A 20,486-nucleotide genomic window follows, 5' to 3' on the forward strand; every position below is an offset into this window, starting at 1 on the left:
ATGTATAGAATAACACCCTTCACAGTTCGTGCTGTAGTGCAAGTGCAAAGTACCTGAAATGCAAAGCATCTTCCGATTATTCGAAGTGATATCGCATTCTGAGCAAATGGCGTTTGATCAAAGCAGCTTATGATTTTTTTTCTGGTTGATGTATAAAATATAGATCCCAACCAGCTTACTCGTCAGATTTGTCATCCTCCGAAGCCGATATTCTCTTTCATTAAGATGATTATACAGGCTTAAAGTCTTCAGGCAATTCAAGCATTCCAAAACGAAGCGACAGCCATTCATGATAGATATTAAAAGAGTCTCAGTACTTTCAAGAATGCTAGAAGAACTGGAGCAAATGCGTGTATTCCGAATATTAATAAGAAATGTGTTAAGAAATGTGTTTTTCATTTATTTAACGAACATCTAAGTAAAATCAATATTATCTATTTTCATTTTCTCATTTACCAAATTCTTATCTTAAACGTAGGGTTGCAAAACAATAATTAATACTACGTGTGTGTGTGTGTGTGATTATGGCAAAGCCTCGAGGGCTATCTGCCTAAGAGGAGGGATGCCTTCGTGGAGGACTTTCTAAGGGAAACTGGCTCGTATACACGTTACACATGGGGAAAACCACGAAAACGCTCATGCAGCCAGCCCGTTCGCGGGATTCGAACCTCGGACCGAACTACCAGTATTCAGCGATTTTACCGCTCGGCCGCTGGTGGGCTAATTAATACTACGAAACGAAACAATTACTGCGCTCTTCCTCACAGTTGACGTAAACTGCCGACTGTAAAACTGGATCACTACTATTCACAGATAGAATCACAAGCAAAAAACGACATTTCGAAAACAAATTTACCTCTTTATTGAAACACAGAAAGCTTACATTGAGCAGCATATCAATTCAAGGGGAGAAAGAGTTAATTTACACAAGAAAAGAAAAATATGTAAAAAGATGAGACTAGGATTTATAGATGGCAGTGATATGCACTTGTTAGCTTCTTCTCTTCAACTTCAAAATATCATTAGGAATTATTACTTGGCAGTGTTAGCATTTAAGAAAAGGTCTTTGAATAATTTCTCCGTCGTTAACTATTTATTACAAAATTAAATTAATATATCACTCAAGAAATAATAACATTTTGATTACACAACCAGAACTTTCTCATTTAATAATTTTAGTAGTCCACACGTTTTTTTCAATTATATAGTAGAAAAAATAATTTATATATGTACAAAAATTACATATTACTAAATAAAATATTTCTACATACAACAATTAAAACAGTTACAGGAACCAAAGGCAAAAATCTAGTTTTATGAAAGATAATAATATGATTCACAGCATTTTCAAGCATTCCATAACTAAAGTTAATGAATTCAAATGAGAAAAGTCTGAGGAGCAAGAATAACTGACATTGTACATAATTCTGGATTATTTGGGAGGAATAAAGTACATATTAAAATGTATAATTATAATGGAAGCTCAAATACAAGAAATAAAAAGAAAGAATAATTTATTGCTTCCGAAGCAAATGCCATATCAATACAATGCATTTCTTAAAAAAATGCATAACAGTTTCTCATATTGCAACAACACACATAAGCTATAAATTAATTTTTGATAAATGTATACTTCATTTAAACTATGGTAGCAATTATAGTAACACATCCATAAAAACATGACATTTAAATAAAAAATATTTTTATGGCAGCTATGTTAAGATATTAAAAATAATTACACGAACAATATCATTTTAATATGGCAACAACATAATAATTATTGGCACAGCACATTTCATAGAATAATATAAAAAAGATTACAGTAAATTCAAAATTGTTGATGAATAATGGTCGTGAATGACAATACACATAAGAGGAAAAACTGTATTTTTCTTCATCGAAATAAACAATATTTTAAATACAGCCCTAGCATTTTTTAAATACAAAAATATTGTATGCTCTCGGGCTGGTTATATTTTCAGCTTTTTAGAAAAGGACAAAAATGTTTAAGTACAAATCATACAGTGAAAATTGTAGCCCTAGCAAAGCATTCTAAATAAGAAAATTATTGTGGTTCAAGGAAACAATAAAATTTAAATTTACACTGTACTGTGAAAAAATTCATTTGTGATGAAATGCAGAAAAGCTAAGAATATTCAATAGCTGAATTTTTTTGAGCAATTAACATACTAAATCGGAAATTTCATACCCATATTTACTCAGTTGTATTCTACAATTATTGTAAATATTGATTAAAAATATTTATTTATTAAACTGAATATACCATTTCGTAATTTCATTACTTCTCGGAATTCTTTCATTTTGCATAAATTTGTATCTGCTTCGGTGTAAAAATTTCAAAAGTAATCAAAGTGCTCAAAATTTTAATATGAACGTTTTGTGATTCATAAAGCATGAGCAAAATCTCGCTTTATGCACTATAGCAAGCTTTACTCATAAATCAAATATTTTTAAGTTTACACAAGGATTATCTACTGAATAATGAATTCAACATCAGGATTAGCTGCACAGCAGGTTAAACAACTTTGTTCTCAAATCTTCTTTCGACTGTTATTGTAGTGAAAGAGATTAAAAATGTAAAATACTACAAATAGTTTCACATTTTTAATTATGATATAACGTGAATCAATATAATTTTTCTCATTCCATTCCTCAATTCTCACAACAGTAATTCATTTAAAAAATAAAATTTAAATGCAAAAGTTAACATATACATTTGAAAAATCTCAGTGATTTATAAATGAGTTTGAAAATATGCTGATATAAACTGAGCTAAAAATATTAAGTTTATCTCCAGCATCCTATTTTTGATATCATGCAGTTCTCGGGCACGCTTTGAACCAATATTTCAAACCGTCCATCAACTGAGCAGAAATAAAGCAATAACATCAGCAATTTTCTTTTGGAAAAGTGTGCTCAAGCAGCGTGTACTTCCCGCACAGTGCTGTGCCCGTAATTTTAACTCAAGTCTTTTTTCAGGCACAAGAGCATCCACTAAGTTTGTGACAGTCCAACTTCTCCAAAACCTATATTTTAATTTGTGTTCTTTAAGCAGACAGCGCACCGACTTATACGAGATCTAAGATCTCCAGCTTTCAGCGTAGTGCTCACAGGGCGTGAAAATTGGTCATTAGGATCAATGGTCGTTAACCAGAAGCTGAATTTGTTAGCAAAATAATGGCAGGTGCCACGTGCACCGTTACATTCGATGAAAGGTGTGGCGCGGAAATCTTCCAGACAACTACCAGGACTTGAAAGAGACTGGCCTCCGCCTTCTGCTCCAGCGGCGGTGTGCTATAAAATAAAATTAAGAAACAAATAAATAAGTAGTAAATGAATAAATAAATACGTTAAGTTTAAAAAATGCAGATATTTTTATATTATCAAGCACATTTTGATATACCAATAGCAGGTCCGGCACTTTTAGTAATAAAGTGCACAACACATTAGATCAGCGGTCGCCAACCGGTGGTCCTCGGACCACTGCTGGTCCGTGAAAACCTTTTGATGGTCCGCAGAAATATTGGGACATTATTTACATTTTTATGAAGATTCAGTTCAAAAAATGACGAGTAACAAAACCTATTATGGAATATGGATTATACATTTTTTAAATTTTAGTTACTACTTTTAGCGAAATTCCTCCCGAATTTAGCGACTTTTTACATACTTTCGTGGGTGTATCTAGCGACATTTGAAAGTGAGAGTTGGCATCCATGGATATGCTGCTGTTATCAATAAATAGCGCGAACTGGAATTCTCTTTCCTTTTGAATTACAAACGTATGCTATTATAGTCATTCATAACAGAGTTTTTCTCCGCGTCAATAGGCATCTTGATGGATTTTTATGAGAACCATCTGCATTCTTGTTTATAATTGCATCAATGGAAGTTTCCGTTTTTGTTTTGTCTAACTGTTGATCGATGGCGTCATTGCTGGGTAAGCGATGATTATTATGTTTACAAGAATTAAAAATTGGCGGCATAACACTGTCAGTTTATTGATATCGCTTTGCGTTTGCCGGTTTGTTCTTGCTTTTCGTGAAGTTCCTTTTCAGTGATATGGAAATGTCAAGCTTTTAGTACAAGAAGGTAAGATTTTTGCATTTTTCATGTAATTTTTCAATGTGAACGAAATATGTGTAGTTTGCTGATTACTGTTGTATAAATGTATCTTTTATTTAAATTCATATTAATGGTCTGCCAAATATTAAATTATAGCCCGTGAAGTTCTAAGGGTTGACGACCGCTGCACTAGATACTGATATAGAGATTATCTTTAATATAATTAAACCGAGAAATAACAGAAATTAATTTAACTAATATAGAAATATTTCTATGAAGGTAATTATTGAACCTGTATTTCATAACTCAAAAGTCATCATAATTTGGGATGCAGAATGATGATTTTTCTCGTTAATAATCCAGCAAAATAATCACCGACGAAGTGAGATTTTTACATTGATTTCGTGACGTTCAGTGTCGAAAATGAAAATTTAAATAAGTAAGCGAAATTTTTGACGTTCCCAATTTGGGTGCTGAGTTTCCTAAGTACAGATATGTTTTTGTTGACTAAATTCCAAATATCGTCTGCGCGTGTGGTTAATTTCAGATAATTTCATTTTGCAGTCTAAATATCTGTACTTTTCTAAATACCGTCTGCTTATTAATTGCATATTTCTCTCTTTTGTTTTTGGCATCTTTCTGGCATTGTTAATAGCCATAATGTGCGCATATGGGGATCTGAAAACCCCCACGAATACCGTGAGGCACAAAGGGATTCCCCAAAGGTTAATGTGTGGTTTGAACTAATGCACGGCCGAGTCCTTGGGTTTTTCTTTTTTACAGAAAAGACGGTCTTGTCAGTCGTATATTTACACATGTTGGAAACTAGACGACTAGACCACAACTAGACGAGCTTCAGCCAAATGTCTTTTTGCAACAAGATGGTGGGGTACCATCTTTCGTAGTTCTTTGAATGACCATTTTACAGGAAGATGGGTTGGGCGAGGAGGTCCAATTCCTTGGCCACCTAGATCACCTAATATAACGCCGCTGGACTTTTTCCTTTGGGGATTTGTAAAGGATAACGTTTACAGGAGGAGAGTGTCGAATATTGATGACCTAAAAGCCAGAATTACAACCGCAATAGCCTCTGTGGATGCCGACATGCTTGCCGGTACCTGGCGTGAAATTGGATATCGACTTGATATTCTCCGTGCGACGAAGGGGACACACGTGGAAGTTCATTGACAAGGGTCATGAAACTTTTTGAGTCTATCTAACCATTTATGTTATTAACTTTAATCTATCTTTATTATTTTATGAGTTATTAAACATCAAAATGGGTCCGGGACTTTATAAACACCCTGTATTATAAAACAGTTTTAAATTGAGCATATCTTTAGAATTTCCGATACAGGGTCTCGTGTACTGGAGATAAAAATGTTTTTCTGTATAACGTTGCCATTGCTCGCTTTGAAATCGTTGAGTTTGTTAATTAAAAATTCGTTAAAGTTTTACAAAATATGAAATCGATAATAAAACAAATTCCAAACTTCAAATTTCGGCTTCCACGTGCCCATATTCGCAGTAGGATTACGTCATTCAAAATTCGATGGCTTATGTACCGTTGTTTTATCACAATGCGAGAAATATACATACATTTATGCAGATTTTTTATTATTTAATCTCTTCAAATATAATGCAGGATTCTAGCATTTGGTGGCAACAGTTTGAAAAATGAAACGGACATTTATAGTGAACCAACGCAAAAACACAAAACGAAAACAATAGTCCTTCAGGGACAAAGCCCCTTTGGACTAAAAAAAATGAAAGGCTCACTTTAGGACACATGCATGAGTTTTTATTAAGCAGTTAGGTTAAGCAAAGGGAAAAAAAATCATGATTAAAACAAAAACAGAAAAATCAAGCAGGAAGTATTTTAATGCAATTACCATTGCAAAACTATAACCTATCCACAACATATTCCATCCTGATGGACACTCGGGTATGTTCAGAGACTGACTGTGTACTGCAATTGCATTGGCTGGTGCTTCACATACTGAACATCTACTAATATACTCTTGAATGACAGATTCGCCGACAGGCATCATGGGAATGGGGGCATTTGTCGACAACCAATATGATTTATCATTTCTACTGGCATAATTACAAACACTATTAAAGTCACAGAATAAGAATGGCATTGTACTAAATCTTCGCAAACAAGAACCAGCAAAACCTGTAAATAGAAAAAATAGATAAGTCAGGTACCAATAAGTACAAACTTTTCAATACTGATTAGTTCAGTATTTCAGAAGTTTGCATTTGCTATCACTACGCTTTACATCAAAATTATCAGATACAGGCATTTTTATCATCAGAATTACAATTGTAAAGAATCTCAATTTAAATGTAAATTTTTCTTCAATAATTTTAAGCTGAATTTCGCATTAAATCAAAACATCTCTCTGGCATTCAGAAAAAAGGGTATGAGCGTATTTACTAACAAATGTTTCTAAATGAATGTAATATCTAATTTTTTTTAAAAATTATATACATATTTCTCACCTAAATCTTGATTATGAGATTTTTCATTTCCTTCTATGTACAGCAAACTGTAACCGTCCCAAAGTTTTTGCATGCCTTGAGGACATGTCGGCACAAAGTTGGACTGGCTATGTTTCACAAGCAAAATTCCCATCAGGTAATCGCCCCCTGGTATGCCTGGTAGACCTGCGGGTCCGGGTGGTCCTCTCACTCCAGGTGCACCTGGGGGTCCTGGTAGTCCTGGTACACCCCGATCTCCCTTTAATCCAATAGGTCCTGGAAGCCCAGGTATTCCAGGTTGACCTGGAATTCCTGATTCACCTTTCAGCCCTGAAATGATGCAGAAGTTGAAATTTAAGAATTGTTGTTTAATGCAATTTTCTCGTTTTCATGTTCTTAATAAATATTAAATGACGCAGTGAACGAAAGACGATAAAAGATGCAATGGACGAAAATGATATTATTAGCGCAGTGTTATCCTGCATTAATCCTAATAAGCATTATGCTGTTTCACTGCGTATGCTTTCGAAAGAGCAGAAGTACTTGTTTCTGGGGAATTTAACTATTTGATAATGCTTAAATAACAGGAATTTACTGTTTAATTTTTTAATAGTTGCTGTTGTTATCCTTCTTCATTTAAGAATTGATATTTTCTTCATTTGCAGCGCTAATTTACTGTGCTTGGACATACCAAAACACTTTTTCTGACTTATTTATATAATACCACGCCTGCTCCAAAATAACATTCGCATGTACTCGCTGATCGCTACAGGAATGGTAACTATTATTATGCGATGGGGATGGTTAATAAGTCTCAATAAAGCAGTAACACATCTTATCTTGAAAATTCTATGTAATTTTCATTTTGAAATTTTTATTGTACGTTATTAATGGCAAGTAAATAAATGTAATATTTCGCCGCAAATTATTATGCGCTTTGATTATTCTAATATAGAAGACCTACTAAGCTAAACACTAATTTTACATCACACGTTTGATCTTCGATATGTATAAATTTATGTTATTTTTCTCCTCTTTAGTATGACTACGATAATTTTATCTTTTATCTTATTTCTCATTGTATAATTCAACAGCAATTCCTATTTTTAACGAGAAACGGTTTATTCATTATCAGAAGAAAGTTAATGCGTTTTCAGTTTTAAATTCACCCTAAAATGTACTTATAAAACGATATTCAGACCGTACTTATGACACTATATTCCTTAAACAAATATAAAAAAATTATTGTTTCTAAATGATTTTGCTGAAGGCAGTCAATGTGTATTTATTTTTAGCTTTGAAGGACAGTGATTTTTATGTCGCTATTTCAGTGACGACTTTTATATCTGTATTTCAATAATCTTTCAATTCAATTTGTCAATTTTCAGCCGAATTGAAAATCAAAGAATTAATCTCTTTAAACTGCAGTGCAAATAAGTAGTCAATGTTTTTCTTATAATTTTTGGTCCTTTGGAATTTGAGAAGAGTACAGGGATTAGAAAATTTGTTGCAATCTGGTGGAACTGAAATATGCCATTAGAGAAAGATTTTGCGTGTGTATAATGTATGTGTTTGTACACTTATGTAAGATAAAAATTTTAACTTTAATTTGCAATAGTCCCTTAACTCTTTACTCTAATTTGGTATTTCCCCTTTCCATCCTAAAAATAGCTTATAATAATAAATCACTCTGCGTCGTTTCTAAAATAATCCGTGTCATATATGAAATGCTTATGACGCAGATACTTACATAACGCTTCAGCCAGTAATGATTTCAAATTTGACACTCAAAACTTAAAACTAGCCAATGGGGACAAAGAAAAAAATCTGAATTGCAAGTAAATCATTCCGATTTTCTGTGAATAGGTAGATAGCTATTGCTGCTTTTCTTATCGCAGCATCTTAAAGATAAAAAATTGGCCAGGAAAAAGCGCGGTTCAAAAAATGTTCAAAAGACCTCGATAACTGCATATTTCTTTACGCATTTACAAGTCTCAAATATCCAAATTATTTCATATATAATGAATATAACGTTATGACTCAATAATTATCGAAAGAATCTGCCAAAGACGTCTCACTTTAGAAAGACGCTGTTACATTGATACTTAGCTACCACATTTGACAAATAATCAGCCCGTATAATGTATGCCATTTTGTGCTTATGGTTGCACGTTACGTGAAATGATAAAAAGACAAAACTTTTAATATTTTTTTAAGTTATGGCAATAACTTCATATTTTAAAGAAACTTAGCTATTGCAATAACAACTCTTTTACTGTTATGTTAAAAGAAAAGTTTTATTTACGAATGAAAAATTAGCTAATGGTGTAGCGAAAGTTTAAATTTTGCTATAAGAAGTTAAAGTTTAGGGGTCTAGGCTTTAAGTTATGATGCGCTGCAAATTCAGAAAATAATAATAATAATAATAATAATAATAATAATAATAATAATAATAAAAAGATTCAGATTTTAAATTACAATCAAAGGGCCGTTTTTTTAACGTTTTGTGTGTTACCTTTATTTATTAAATATCATGTTCTCTGCACTTAAACCATAAAATTCAGTTCAAAAGCAATGTCGCAAAATAATTTTAAATCTTTAAATTTAATATCTTTAGAATTTCCGATACACAGTTCCGCACGCTGGAGATAAAAAGGTCCCCCCCCGTAGAGTGTTGCTGTTGCTCGCTTTGAAATCCTTGAGTTTGTTGATAAAAAATCCGTTAATGTTTTACAAAATATGAAATCGATAATAAAAATACAAATTTCAAATTTGGTCTTCCATATGCCCATATTCGTAGGAGGATTACGTCATTCAAAATTCGATGGCTCTACGTACAGTTGTTTTATCACAATGCGAGAAATATACATACATTTATGCAGACTTTTCATTATTTAATTTCTTCAAATATAATGCAGAACTCTAACATTTGGTGGCAACAGTTTGAGAAGTGAAACGGACATTTATAGTGATTCAACGCAAAATCGCAAAACGAAAACAATAGTCCTTCAGGGACAAAGCCCCTTTGGACTAATAATATAAGAAAAAACGCATTACCATTAAATCCAGGTGGTCCTTCAAGTCCTCTAGGGCCAGGAGGCCCTGGTTCGCCTTTTGGTCCTTGGTCTCCTTGTTCTCCCTTCGGTCCTCTCAAAAGATTCAGTGGCGGTGATGTTCCTTTCTCTCCTTTCAAACCTGGCAGACCAGGCTCACCTTGGGGAAGGGAAAAAAGATTTCTAAATCCAAGAAAATAATCTCGCAATTTCTGTTAGCGTCCAGTTTTTGTCAGTATATCCCTCAATCGTCAATTTTCGAGATTTCGTTTGTCCCCTTTATTTATGTAACATCTAGGAAATTTTTGTATTCCTCTTTTTTTTTTTTTTTTTTTTTTAGTTATTTAGTTAAACTATAACTTCCCTGTAGATATCTTTAAATAATATACTGCACGGAAAAAAGTTTTTAAATTTCCGAAAGCTTTGTACCTTTTAATCTTAAGTGATATGTTTTAGGTATGACACGAAAAAAAAAAGCTGATATAATTTTTATTCGTTAAAGATATAATCACATTAAATTAATTTGTAAAATTTTGATTCTTAATTCTAATTTTTTACCCTTATACCTTACTCTATTTTCATATTGGGAAAACTTCAGGACCACAATATGGAGCTTTACTTCACATTAGTGATTCGTTAGAATTCTTTATACAGGTATAAGGTATTTCTCCTGCGTTCTTGGTGTGGTTGTCTGCACGTTGGGCGAGTATCCAGAGGTCCATGGTTCGATTCCCAGCGAAGGCGCTCTCATTTTTCATGACTCCTGCCTCCAATTAACCAAATGTGTCTACAGTGTCGCCCGAACTAAAAGGGTTGTGGATGATGATTCTCCCCACCCAGGATTTGATGATTGGATCCCCTAAAAACCTCAGTCGTACTTTAAAGGGGGATATATAAGGTATTTTCTCCCGCCTTCTTGGCATCCCTTCGTGGTGTGGTGGTCTGCACGCTGGGCGCGTATTCCAGGGGTCCGCGGTTCGATTCCCGCCGAAGGCGTTACTAATTTTTCAATCTCTCTTGCCTGCTTCCAAAAATACTTAATGTCTCTACGGAGGTATCTCCTGCTTAACTGACGTTTAAGAAATTTCGTTTATACGAAAGACCTAAATTATCACTTTTTTTTACGCTTACTCCTCCAAAAAAAGTAATGCAGGAATTTTGCTTTTACAAAAAAAAAAAAAAAAAAAAAAAAAAAAAAAAGTTAAAAGCGTAAGTATAGCGTTCTTTTTTTAATGCGATAACTGCAGAAGAATGCGACTAATTATTACACAATATGCGGGTTTAAGGTAGTTTTTAACAAAATAGTATGATTGCCGGCCACGAGCTATAAGGTAGAAAACCAATGCATCGGTCTTAGCAGCCAAAAACTTATCTCACTGCAAGCCTTCTACAATATAAATAAAGAGTACAATAAATTTTTCAAATTTCGACACTGGGGTAGGACTCCAGCGAAACCATAGACGCAAAGATTTTATAGCTACGAATGAGGACAAGATATTTATATTTGACCCTTGTCATCTCTCTCTTACAAGAAAGGTTTTGTATCTCTAGCATCAGTGCACCATAGTCACTACAATCATCTTTGTAGCTTCCAGAAGACTCACTCTTTTTTCAGCTTTAGAACTATTTATTTCTAATTATATTTGCTATTTTCCAATATATCTATGTATATTTATATTTATCATATTATTATATTTTTAATTGCTATTTTATATTTTTTAAGAGATGTGTGGTATGGCATAAGTTTGTTTGAAGAAAAGAGTATGTGGAAACTTTTTTCTATAAACTAAAATTGCTTCTTAGATTTGTACCGTTTCGGCTAAAATACCTTTTACAGGAACGCTCAAATTTCACAAAGCAAGAGAAATCTGAAAAAAAATTACGCTTTATTTGGAAAAGCTGTATCTTTATTTCATTTACTTATTTATATTTACTATTTACGTATAGTGTATGTCTGGCTTCTTTGTCAATAGCTATACTGTTGATAAATGAATTAAGTTAACAGAACTTTTTTAAATGCAGTAAATAAACGTACCTCGTGCTCCCTCTAAACCAGGTGGTCCAGGTCGACCATCATCTCCCTTAGGCCCAGGGAAACCAGGTGGTCCAGGTAAACCAGCATCTCCCTTTGGTCCCGGTAAACCAGACAGACCCGGAAAGCCTTCACGTCCTATATTTTATATAAATAATTTTTTTAATAAAAAGAGATAAAATTTGATATAATGTAAGTAAACATTTTAGCTCGTTAAACCAACAAAGACTATAAATATTCACACATGACTCAGATCCATATTGATCCTTTTTCGATCACTTGTGCAGAAACTTAGGGTTTAATTTGTGTATTTTCTATGTTTACAATGTTAGACCTTAATCTGTAGAAATTTTCTATAGAAAATCCTTTCCCATTACAGGTTGTATACACTTTCGCACAATTATTCTTGGTAAATGATGATGCAATTACAAAATGGTTTCAGAAATGAATTCGTAAATTCATTATATTTACTTATAACCACTGAGGCTCCATTTAATAACTCCAAGACACATTTTAAGTCATTAAAATATATTTTCTAAATGGTGCCTTTCAATAAATGAAAATCGAGTAACTTCTTAATGAATGTGATTGTTACGTGTTTTCTTATATATATACAGTTTTCTATTTGTGCTATATCGCCATTATCCGTACTTGAATATTAATTTACAAAACTGGAAGAAAGTTATTTTTTTTAGTTATAAAGTTTTCAGTATTGTCTGCTTGATCTTATGCTCTCTTGCCAACTGTTTAATATGTGCTTAATATAAAATATTTGCTTCCTCTATTATTTTTCCTGCGCAAATATACAATAACGGTAATATGAACAGGTAGCCGTTTAAAAATTCTCCATCAACGTGTACTTAACTTTGATTATTTCTTCGGCTTCTAAATCTGATCATTAACTGACTTTGCTACCTTAGAAATTAGGTTTCCAATTGAAAAAAAATAACACTGCCTTACCATACTTTTTTTTTTTTTTTTTTTTTTTTTTTTTGGAGATTTCATGCAATTAGTTATAGTCTGGCCATGAGAAAGCACATTTTCTGGCATATTTTGTAAAATATCATTTTTGGATACAATATTTTATATGAATATTATTTGAAACTAACCAGTTATTGTGATTTAGATTTGTACTTTAACTTGTCCTTTCCGTTCCATCACCAGAATGCAAATGAGATAGCTAATATTTAAACTGAGATTTTTGGAGTTTAAGAGACAGCGTGTTTCTGTCTTCGCGTGCACGCTACGTTAGCTCCTGCCAACTCGAATAGTTATAATTATTTGGCTTTCTGTTATCGCTGCTGATATGTTGATTTTGACACTCCAGTAAAATTTCTGAGCGAATTTCAAGTAAGATTTAAATTGCATACTCTTTGACTACACATTTTCAATCCAAGTTTAACTTGCATTCGACTAATTCAGAAGTCAAACAACAAAAATCAGCGTTAATTTACAAAATTTTCACAGGACTAGTTTCGATGGTTTTACCGAACCATCATCTTTTGTAAATTAACGCTGATTTTTGTTGTTTGACTTCTGAATTAGTATTTATTCGGCGTGTTATTGTGTCTTAATTGCATTCGACTGTTCTTTTAGTCGCATCACCACGAGCTGTGGCTAATGCTGTTAGCATAATAAAGTGCGTTTATGTTTTAGATTCTGTTTAAGTAAAAAGTTATTTAACCTTGTAGTTACTTCAGGCTGAGCAATAATTCGCTTCACGCCAGATAAGGCTACTAGCTCTAGATCAAGTAATATCCTATAATTTTTATGAGACTTATTTATTATTATTATTACTTTTTATGATGCTCTCTTAGTATATTGAACTCATTGTGGTATCACTTACTCAGTAACAAAAATTAGCTGGCCCACGAAGTTTTGTACTTAAAATCAGCACTCCATTATTTTGAACTCAGAATTCGTACATCTATTTATGGCGAGAAATACTTTAATAAGTAACCTTATAATGAAACATTCAGGTGTTTAACCAGAGTTGTGAGAAAAACTTCTTATTGAAATGAAAATTATTACGGAGAGTAAAGTCCAAACTTCTGCATTAATGAACAAATCAACACCAAATCATATTTGAATAAATGTTCGGTAAAACTGTTAAATGTTCCGTTGTAAAATTTTTTGAAAGGAAAAAAGTGTCCACCATATTATTCCTGAGACTTTTCTTTTTCGACAAAGTTTAGGGCTGTTTTTAAATTTCATAATTTTTTTAAAATGCCGAATGGTAATCGGCCAGCCAAATAAAACATTTAGCTGGACGAACTGTGCTCCGTGAACTCTACATTTGTCAACCCTGCTATATAAACCGTTCATTTTATACCGCGTTACACTGTTTAGCTTCTCAGAAACATTAGACATAAATTCGACATAATTTCATAATGGTTGGGTCGACACTTCTTATATGACTGATATATCTGCATTATTGTCTAATTAAAACAAATGTTTTGTTAAAAAATGGGAGCGTGAGATTTCAGTTTACATCATTTTGTTTTGAAATCTGCAATGTCAGTCAGAATAATAACACTAACAACACTTTCTGTCTGCCAAGTCGTAAGAAGAGGGCAGGTAACTTATATTATTGCTTTATATTACAATTATAAAGATATCACCAATTATTATTGAGTTTTATATAAATACATACAAATGTAGCAGATGTGAGGAAAAATAAAGATTGTTAACAAGAACAGAGACTAAAATTTTAATTCTCACCGATACCAAAATGTTTCATTTGTTTATTATTCTCATCTATTTTCCGTTGTGACTCTTAAATAAGAATCAATTTACACTGCCACTTCCATTTTTTAATTTAATTTGTCCAAAACATGAAAGACTGGATAATTTATTTACAAAAATACCTTAAAATACACAGAACAGTGTATTCATATTATAAAAATAATAGTTACGTCAATATTAGTAAATCAAACAATTAACATACATTTTCTGTTAATTTAGACATTTTTTTAATATTATGATAAATATTCAATCAAGTTGAAATGTGCACTTCTCATAGTATTAATCTTTTTTAAAGCTCTAATAGCAAAGCATGAATTTCTGTCTTACTGTAAATCAGAGATTTCAGGTTAAAATACAATTTGCTTTTACATACCATGGAAACTCAGATCACGAAGACCTTTCAACAAAAACAAACTATTGGAAAAATAAATATCTTGAATGACGCACGGTATCTCAGGACGGCAATAAATGATTTTTAAAGTTGTTTTGAGGTAAGCTATAAACTAACCCTTCGCCAGAAAGGAAATTGTGGCCATATTATGTTGCAAACACAGATTCTGAAGGTTTGGACTCTTAATACATATTTTTTGCTTTTATCTATGATATCATGCCTAGACTTAGAGTTAAAAGCAAGACATGGAACAATTACTAGACAGCCTTAAAAATGAGCTCAACAAGAAGGAATTCATACAACTTCAAAATCGGTAACAAATCTTCAGAATCGGTAACAACAGAAAGGCGGGTGGAGTAAATGTCTTCAAGAGAAAAAAAAAATTATGCTAGGTTTTTATTCTGGGAAAAATGCGCAAAATGGAGCGAGCTGCAAAGTGTTCATGTAACGATATCACCCTGATAAAGGAGCAGCAAGATATAGCATTAACAATTTCAACGACAATGTCATGTCTCAAGTTAGAGACATTTTAAAACGGAGACAACAACAAATTACACTGGGCAAACTCAGACCCAAAGAATCCAGTGACACTAAAAGATAAAGAGAAGATAAAAGAATGGTCTCAGAAGATGCCCCAGAAAAGCAGGGCTAATCTTACGCTATTTTATTCTGCTAATAATTAATTACAAACTCATAGTTTTTACACACCTGGTGGACCAGATGGTCCTCTTAGTCCTGGCGGTCCATCGAAACCAGGTAATCCCCTCTCTCCTTTAGCTCCTGGAAATCCTGGAAGTCCACGTTCACCCTTTATTCCTGGAAGTCCATCTCTACCTGAAGCACCTGGGAAACCTGGCTCTCCTCTCTCACCTTTAAGTCCTGGTAAACCAGGCGATCCTTCATCACCTGGTGATCCGCGGTCACCAGGCAATCCAGGGAATCCAGGTTCACCTGAAACAGAAGAGGTATATGTTACCATAGGTAATTTGAGAAGAAGTCTTAATATTTAATTTTTACGATTTTATTTTTGTGGAAAGTTTGTGGCAGTCTTATGTTCGACTGCGTGTGCCGCCAGATGACGTCATGTTGTTTACGTAAAAACCGCGAGCGTGACCAGCGAACTCGCACACATTGTCCTTAGTTCGAGTGCAAGGATGTTCGAATATTTGTATGGAAGTTTTCGGTTTTAATGAATAGTTATGTTAAAGTCTAGTTGTGTTAATGAATAGCCGTGTTAATAAAGTTATGTTTTAGCGGAGTCATGTCTTTGAAGAATATTCACCGAACTATAACCCACACACCATAAGTTAAATACAGCGTATCTTCTCTAAAATGACCACCCATGTTATAGAGAATGAACTTCTATGAAGCTAATTTTCAATACCGATGTTTATTTAAATTCTCTGAAATAGTGATCGCTTTTAAAGATTGGTGTCCCGAAAGAGCCAACTGTAATTTTCGAAATAGCATTCATACAACTTCAAAATCGGTAAAGGGAAAAAATACCGAACAACTAAACAATTAGTATTTGAAATGAATATTAAAATAAAATGGATTAAATAAAATGCTAAAATTATCTATCATAATACTAATTTAACTTGAAATTTTGTTACCTTTTAGTCCAGGTGCTCCCGGGAATCCATCAAGTCCAGGTTTTCCAGGAAGTCCAGGTTCACCTTTAAAACCTATACCAGGTCTCCCTGGAGGTCCTACAACACCGGGTGGACCAGGTTCGCCTGGAAATGCAAGTTGAAGTTATTAATTCTGTAAAGTGTAAAAGAAAATTGTAATTCTTACCAGAAAAAAGGATTCGTTAACTAAAGATTAAAAGAAATGACAAAAAAAAAAAAAAAAAAAAAAAAAAAAAAAAATTAATTTTACGGCAAAGCTGAAATGGCAATTGTCATGTAAAAAATGCGATCTTTGGCAATCACAGAAATAAAGAATGAAAATCGCTGTTGATTTTAACAACTTTTAATTAAACTGAATTTAAAAGCAAATATTAGACCTGAAAAGGCAATAAATTAGACTTTTGAAGAAGTCGTATTTATTGCCTTTCAAGTTACTAAACCTTATATCAGACGTTCAAAGAGGAAAAAAAAATAAATAAAACTTAGTTTTAGAATACTAAAATACTTAATACTATGCGTCTAATACTACAAAATATATACTATAATAAATAATACAGTATACTATGCGTCTAATACTACAAAATTTTGTGCGTTTTTATTAACTGTCATTCCGCGATTTTTACAACGCTATAAACCTAGTTTGACGAGGGATGAAATAAATTCTTCGGAAGCAGAAAGAAATTTGACGATACGGTTTCTTGCGGGCAGCAAGTTTTGAACACTGTCATATTGTTTGTTCTCTGTCATATTGTTTGCTCTCACATCTCTGACTGTTTTGTATCAGCTTCATTTTCATCCACATTTCTATTTTACAAAAGGTTACAAAAACGCCATAATTACGTTCTAGTGGATATATCTATAGCGAAAATGATCGAATTTGGAGTTTTGAAAAGCCGCATGTGTTCAGCAAATCTCCTTCACACCTTGGGAAACTCGTGCCTGCTGTGCAATGTCAAGGCGATGTACGTTTAATCAGACCCTTGTATTTAAAGAAACTATAGACGCTGAAATCTATTAAGATACCTTATAGAAGTTTATTTCTGTACTTCGGGATAATGAACGCCATTCTTTGAAATACAATGCAAAGTCCGAAATCCGGATGTCCAATCTCCGGAATGATCTAAAATCCGAACTCCAAATCACCAACAACCTTTTTTTATTTTTATTTTATTTTTGTTTAATGCTTTAGGTTTGTGCATTCGATTTTTTTATAATAAAACAGTTCCACGGTACAACAGTAAAACAGTAGTTCCGATTCTCAATTTCCTCTGCATTGACGCCAACCTGCCGAATCATTGTGTATTATTTTTTGCTTTCATCACCGCATGACTATTAACACACTGCGGCTTGAGGAATGACTCACCACCGATGTCTAAATATTTTTTTATATTATTTGATGATTACCAAAGTGCATGGTAACTTTTACGTTTCTATTACGCTTAGCGATAATTATACACTTCAGCTAACTCTGCTCGAAGTATTGAGCATATTAACGAGGAGAAATTGAAGAGAAATTTCTTTCTATATGAGGAAAAAAAAATCTGTAAATTATACTTATAAGCCAAAAGATTATATTTAGTGCTGTTTAAATTGAGAATAACTGAAGCCCAGGACTGCTGCCAGAGCTGGTGCAACAGAATTTGGGAAAGGCAAAATCTTTAGAATTCAGAGAGGCACTCGGCAGTAGAACTTCGGAGCCGCAGACACTTCATCGGGCCGCAAAATTTTAAGCGCTGGACCTGAATAAGATTTAAGTATATGTGGAAATTTATTTATTCGGGACTCTGATAAGCCTTAAGCATGCTATAAGTACGATAACTATCCTGCTTAACTTCGTGAACGTACGATAGAAACAAAGAAAACTTTTGGTTGAACAACATGTCTTTAATCACTGATCTCATGATATATATGAACGGTGTATAGCTAAGCTTTATAATGATAACTTCGAGTTGCAAGGTTTCCAAATATCGCAAACAAAAAGCAAAATTTTCCAATTAATAGGCCCACCAGCGGCCGAGTGATATAGTTGCTGAACACAGGTATTTCGGTCAGAGTTTGATCCCGGCGAACATGCTGGATGCATGGGCGTTTTCGTGGTTTTTCCCAAGTGTAACGTATACACGAGCCAGTTTCCTTTAGAAAGTCCCCAACGAAGGCATCCCTCTTCTTATGCAGATAGCCCTCGAGTGATTTGCCATAATCAAACAAACTTCCAATTAATGAAATTTGTGAAGAAATGCGGAGAAATGGTAATAAACGAAGATGATGTAACAGAAGCTTTTCCTTGCAATGACAATGCCCTAATCACCAATCAACTAACGCGCAGCGAAATCTGTAGCATGGTTCTAAATCCAAAAAATATCGCTACGGATAGTGAAAAAAGTGAAAGAGAGGTTTTTAAGGAATGAGTTACAGGATTGAACACTGGAAATTTGTAACTGAAGAAGAATTTATGTCTATAAAGAACAAATATTTGCATAACAAAACGAAGCGAACTAAACAACTTACATCGAAAGAAATGTTTAAAACGAAACAAATAAATATTGAGGTTATTTATTTATAGTTTATGTTTTATTTATTTATTTATATTTTATTTCACTTTTTATTTATTTATTTATTTTTGTAAATTTGGATTCCCTTAGGGTCATGAATGCTTCATTATTTCCTAAATCATTACTTTGTATTTTTGATTTTTTAATTTCTTTATGTCTTTTTATTAGATTTAAACTGATGATCCGGAAAAAACCCTAATCTGAAACCGCCGAAATTCCGACGAGTACGCATCTCGGACTTTGTACTGTTGCACGATGGTATGATATGTCATAAAGCAGATTACACCATTTTATACAAAGCAGCGTTTCGAGGCGACAGAGTCATGCCTAAAAGCTATGGCCCTGAGATCTCTAAACTTTAGCAGTATACACTACGCTAAGCACTTGGGAAAAATTAAAAATGAACATCACTGCTACCATGCAAAAAAGCTTTGTAATATTGCTAAGAAGACAGTGAACCGTGTACAAAAATACACACAGATTTCATTTCCAACACATGCTGTACGCAAATTATATTTTACAAATACGTAGACTTAAGTTTCTGTGAATTATGTACCTTTTAAATTGAACACTTTTCATTAAAAATTTAAATCACCATGCCTGTGCTTTTTGAACATGTTAAAACATAAAAATGTATTTTATTAATGACATCTAACAGACATAATTCTGACATAATCTAATAATATAATTTTTAAGCTTTAAAAATTGCTTTAAGCTTTATCATATACCTATAACGAAAGCTTATTTACTTCACCTTTGCTTAAATTAAATAGTTCCATTTTTTTTTCAGGTAAAAACTATACGAAAAATTTGGGTTTCACTCAGAGTCAAAAAATACAAAAGCTTACACAGTCTGATAAAAATATACAAAATAAATTGTTTTAAATTATGCTGTTGAGTAGTTTTGACTATAAAAGAGACTACTTCATCAGTAATAATCTTTTGAAACGCAAACAACTGAAATCTAATAAAATAATGTTACGACAAATGGCTGTTTTATTTCGTTCTGCTTAATCAGCCTCTGTCAAATATTTTAATTTTTTTCAGAGAATTAATGAATTATCTTAATTATCTGAACGCACTGCTAAATGTCTCTAATAACCATTATCTACATTTATACGAAAACAGGTTCACATCCTTGTTCTGATATGTATAATCTTGCCTCAGACGTTATTCTAGTTTGAAATTTAAAGCTACTAGATCATAATAATTGAAGCATTTCATGTATGTTATTAAATTTATAGTTTAATTTTGCATTTTGACTTACTTAAAATGCTTTACAAACCTGGTGGTCCTCGTAATCCTTCAGGACCCGGAAGTCCTTCCAATCCTGGTAATCCACGTTCTCCTTTTACGCCTATTAAGACAGAAAAAAGTAAATAAATATTAAAGTTTAATTTACGAGTATGCTGCAACCCTCCTGGCCTCATGGTGAACGCAAAGTTATAAGAACGAGTAAATGTTTAATTCAGTAGTTTGCATTTTTTGCATCAGGATAGAAAATATATT

The 20,486-nt window shown here is 33.0% G+C and overlaps 1 protein-coding gene across 1 annotated transcript in view; it reads right to left on the reverse strand.

The window, feature by feature from the left end:
• Window positions 1-838: 838 nt before the first annotated feature.
• Window positions 839-20,486, reverse strand: part of LOC118195887 (uncharacterized) — a 235,872-nt gene continuing 216,224 nt past the window's right edge. The window contains exons 32-39 of the mRNA XM_085812832.1: window positions 20,263-20,334; window positions 16,408-16,530; window positions 15,503-15,745; window positions 11,662-11,796; window positions 9,631-9,786; window positions 6,595-6,903; window positions 5,979-6,265; window positions 839-3,315 (exon numbers count right to left, since the gene is read on the reverse strand). Coding sequence (XP_085668958.1) covers window positions 3,055-3,315; window positions 5,979-6,265; window positions 6,595-6,903; window positions 9,631-9,786; window positions 11,662-11,796; window positions 15,503-15,745; window positions 16,408-16,530; window positions 20,263-20,334 — 1,586 coding nt within the window. The 3' untranslated portion in view covers window positions 839-3,054. The remainder of the gene's footprint in view (window positions 3,316-5,978; window positions 6,266-6,594; window positions 6,904-9,630; window positions 9,787-11,661; window positions 11,797-15,502; window positions 15,746-16,407; window positions 16,531-20,262; window positions 20,335-20,486) is intronic.

The sequence above is a fragment of the Stegodyphus dumicola genome, chromosome 3 (assembly GCF_044657685.1).
Source record: "Stegodyphus dumicola isolate Sdum_Otavi_A_Nest chromosome 3, ASM4465768v1".
Lineage (NCBI taxonomy): Eukaryota > Metazoa > Arthropoda > Arachnida > Araneae > Eresidae > Stegodyphus > Stegodyphus dumicola.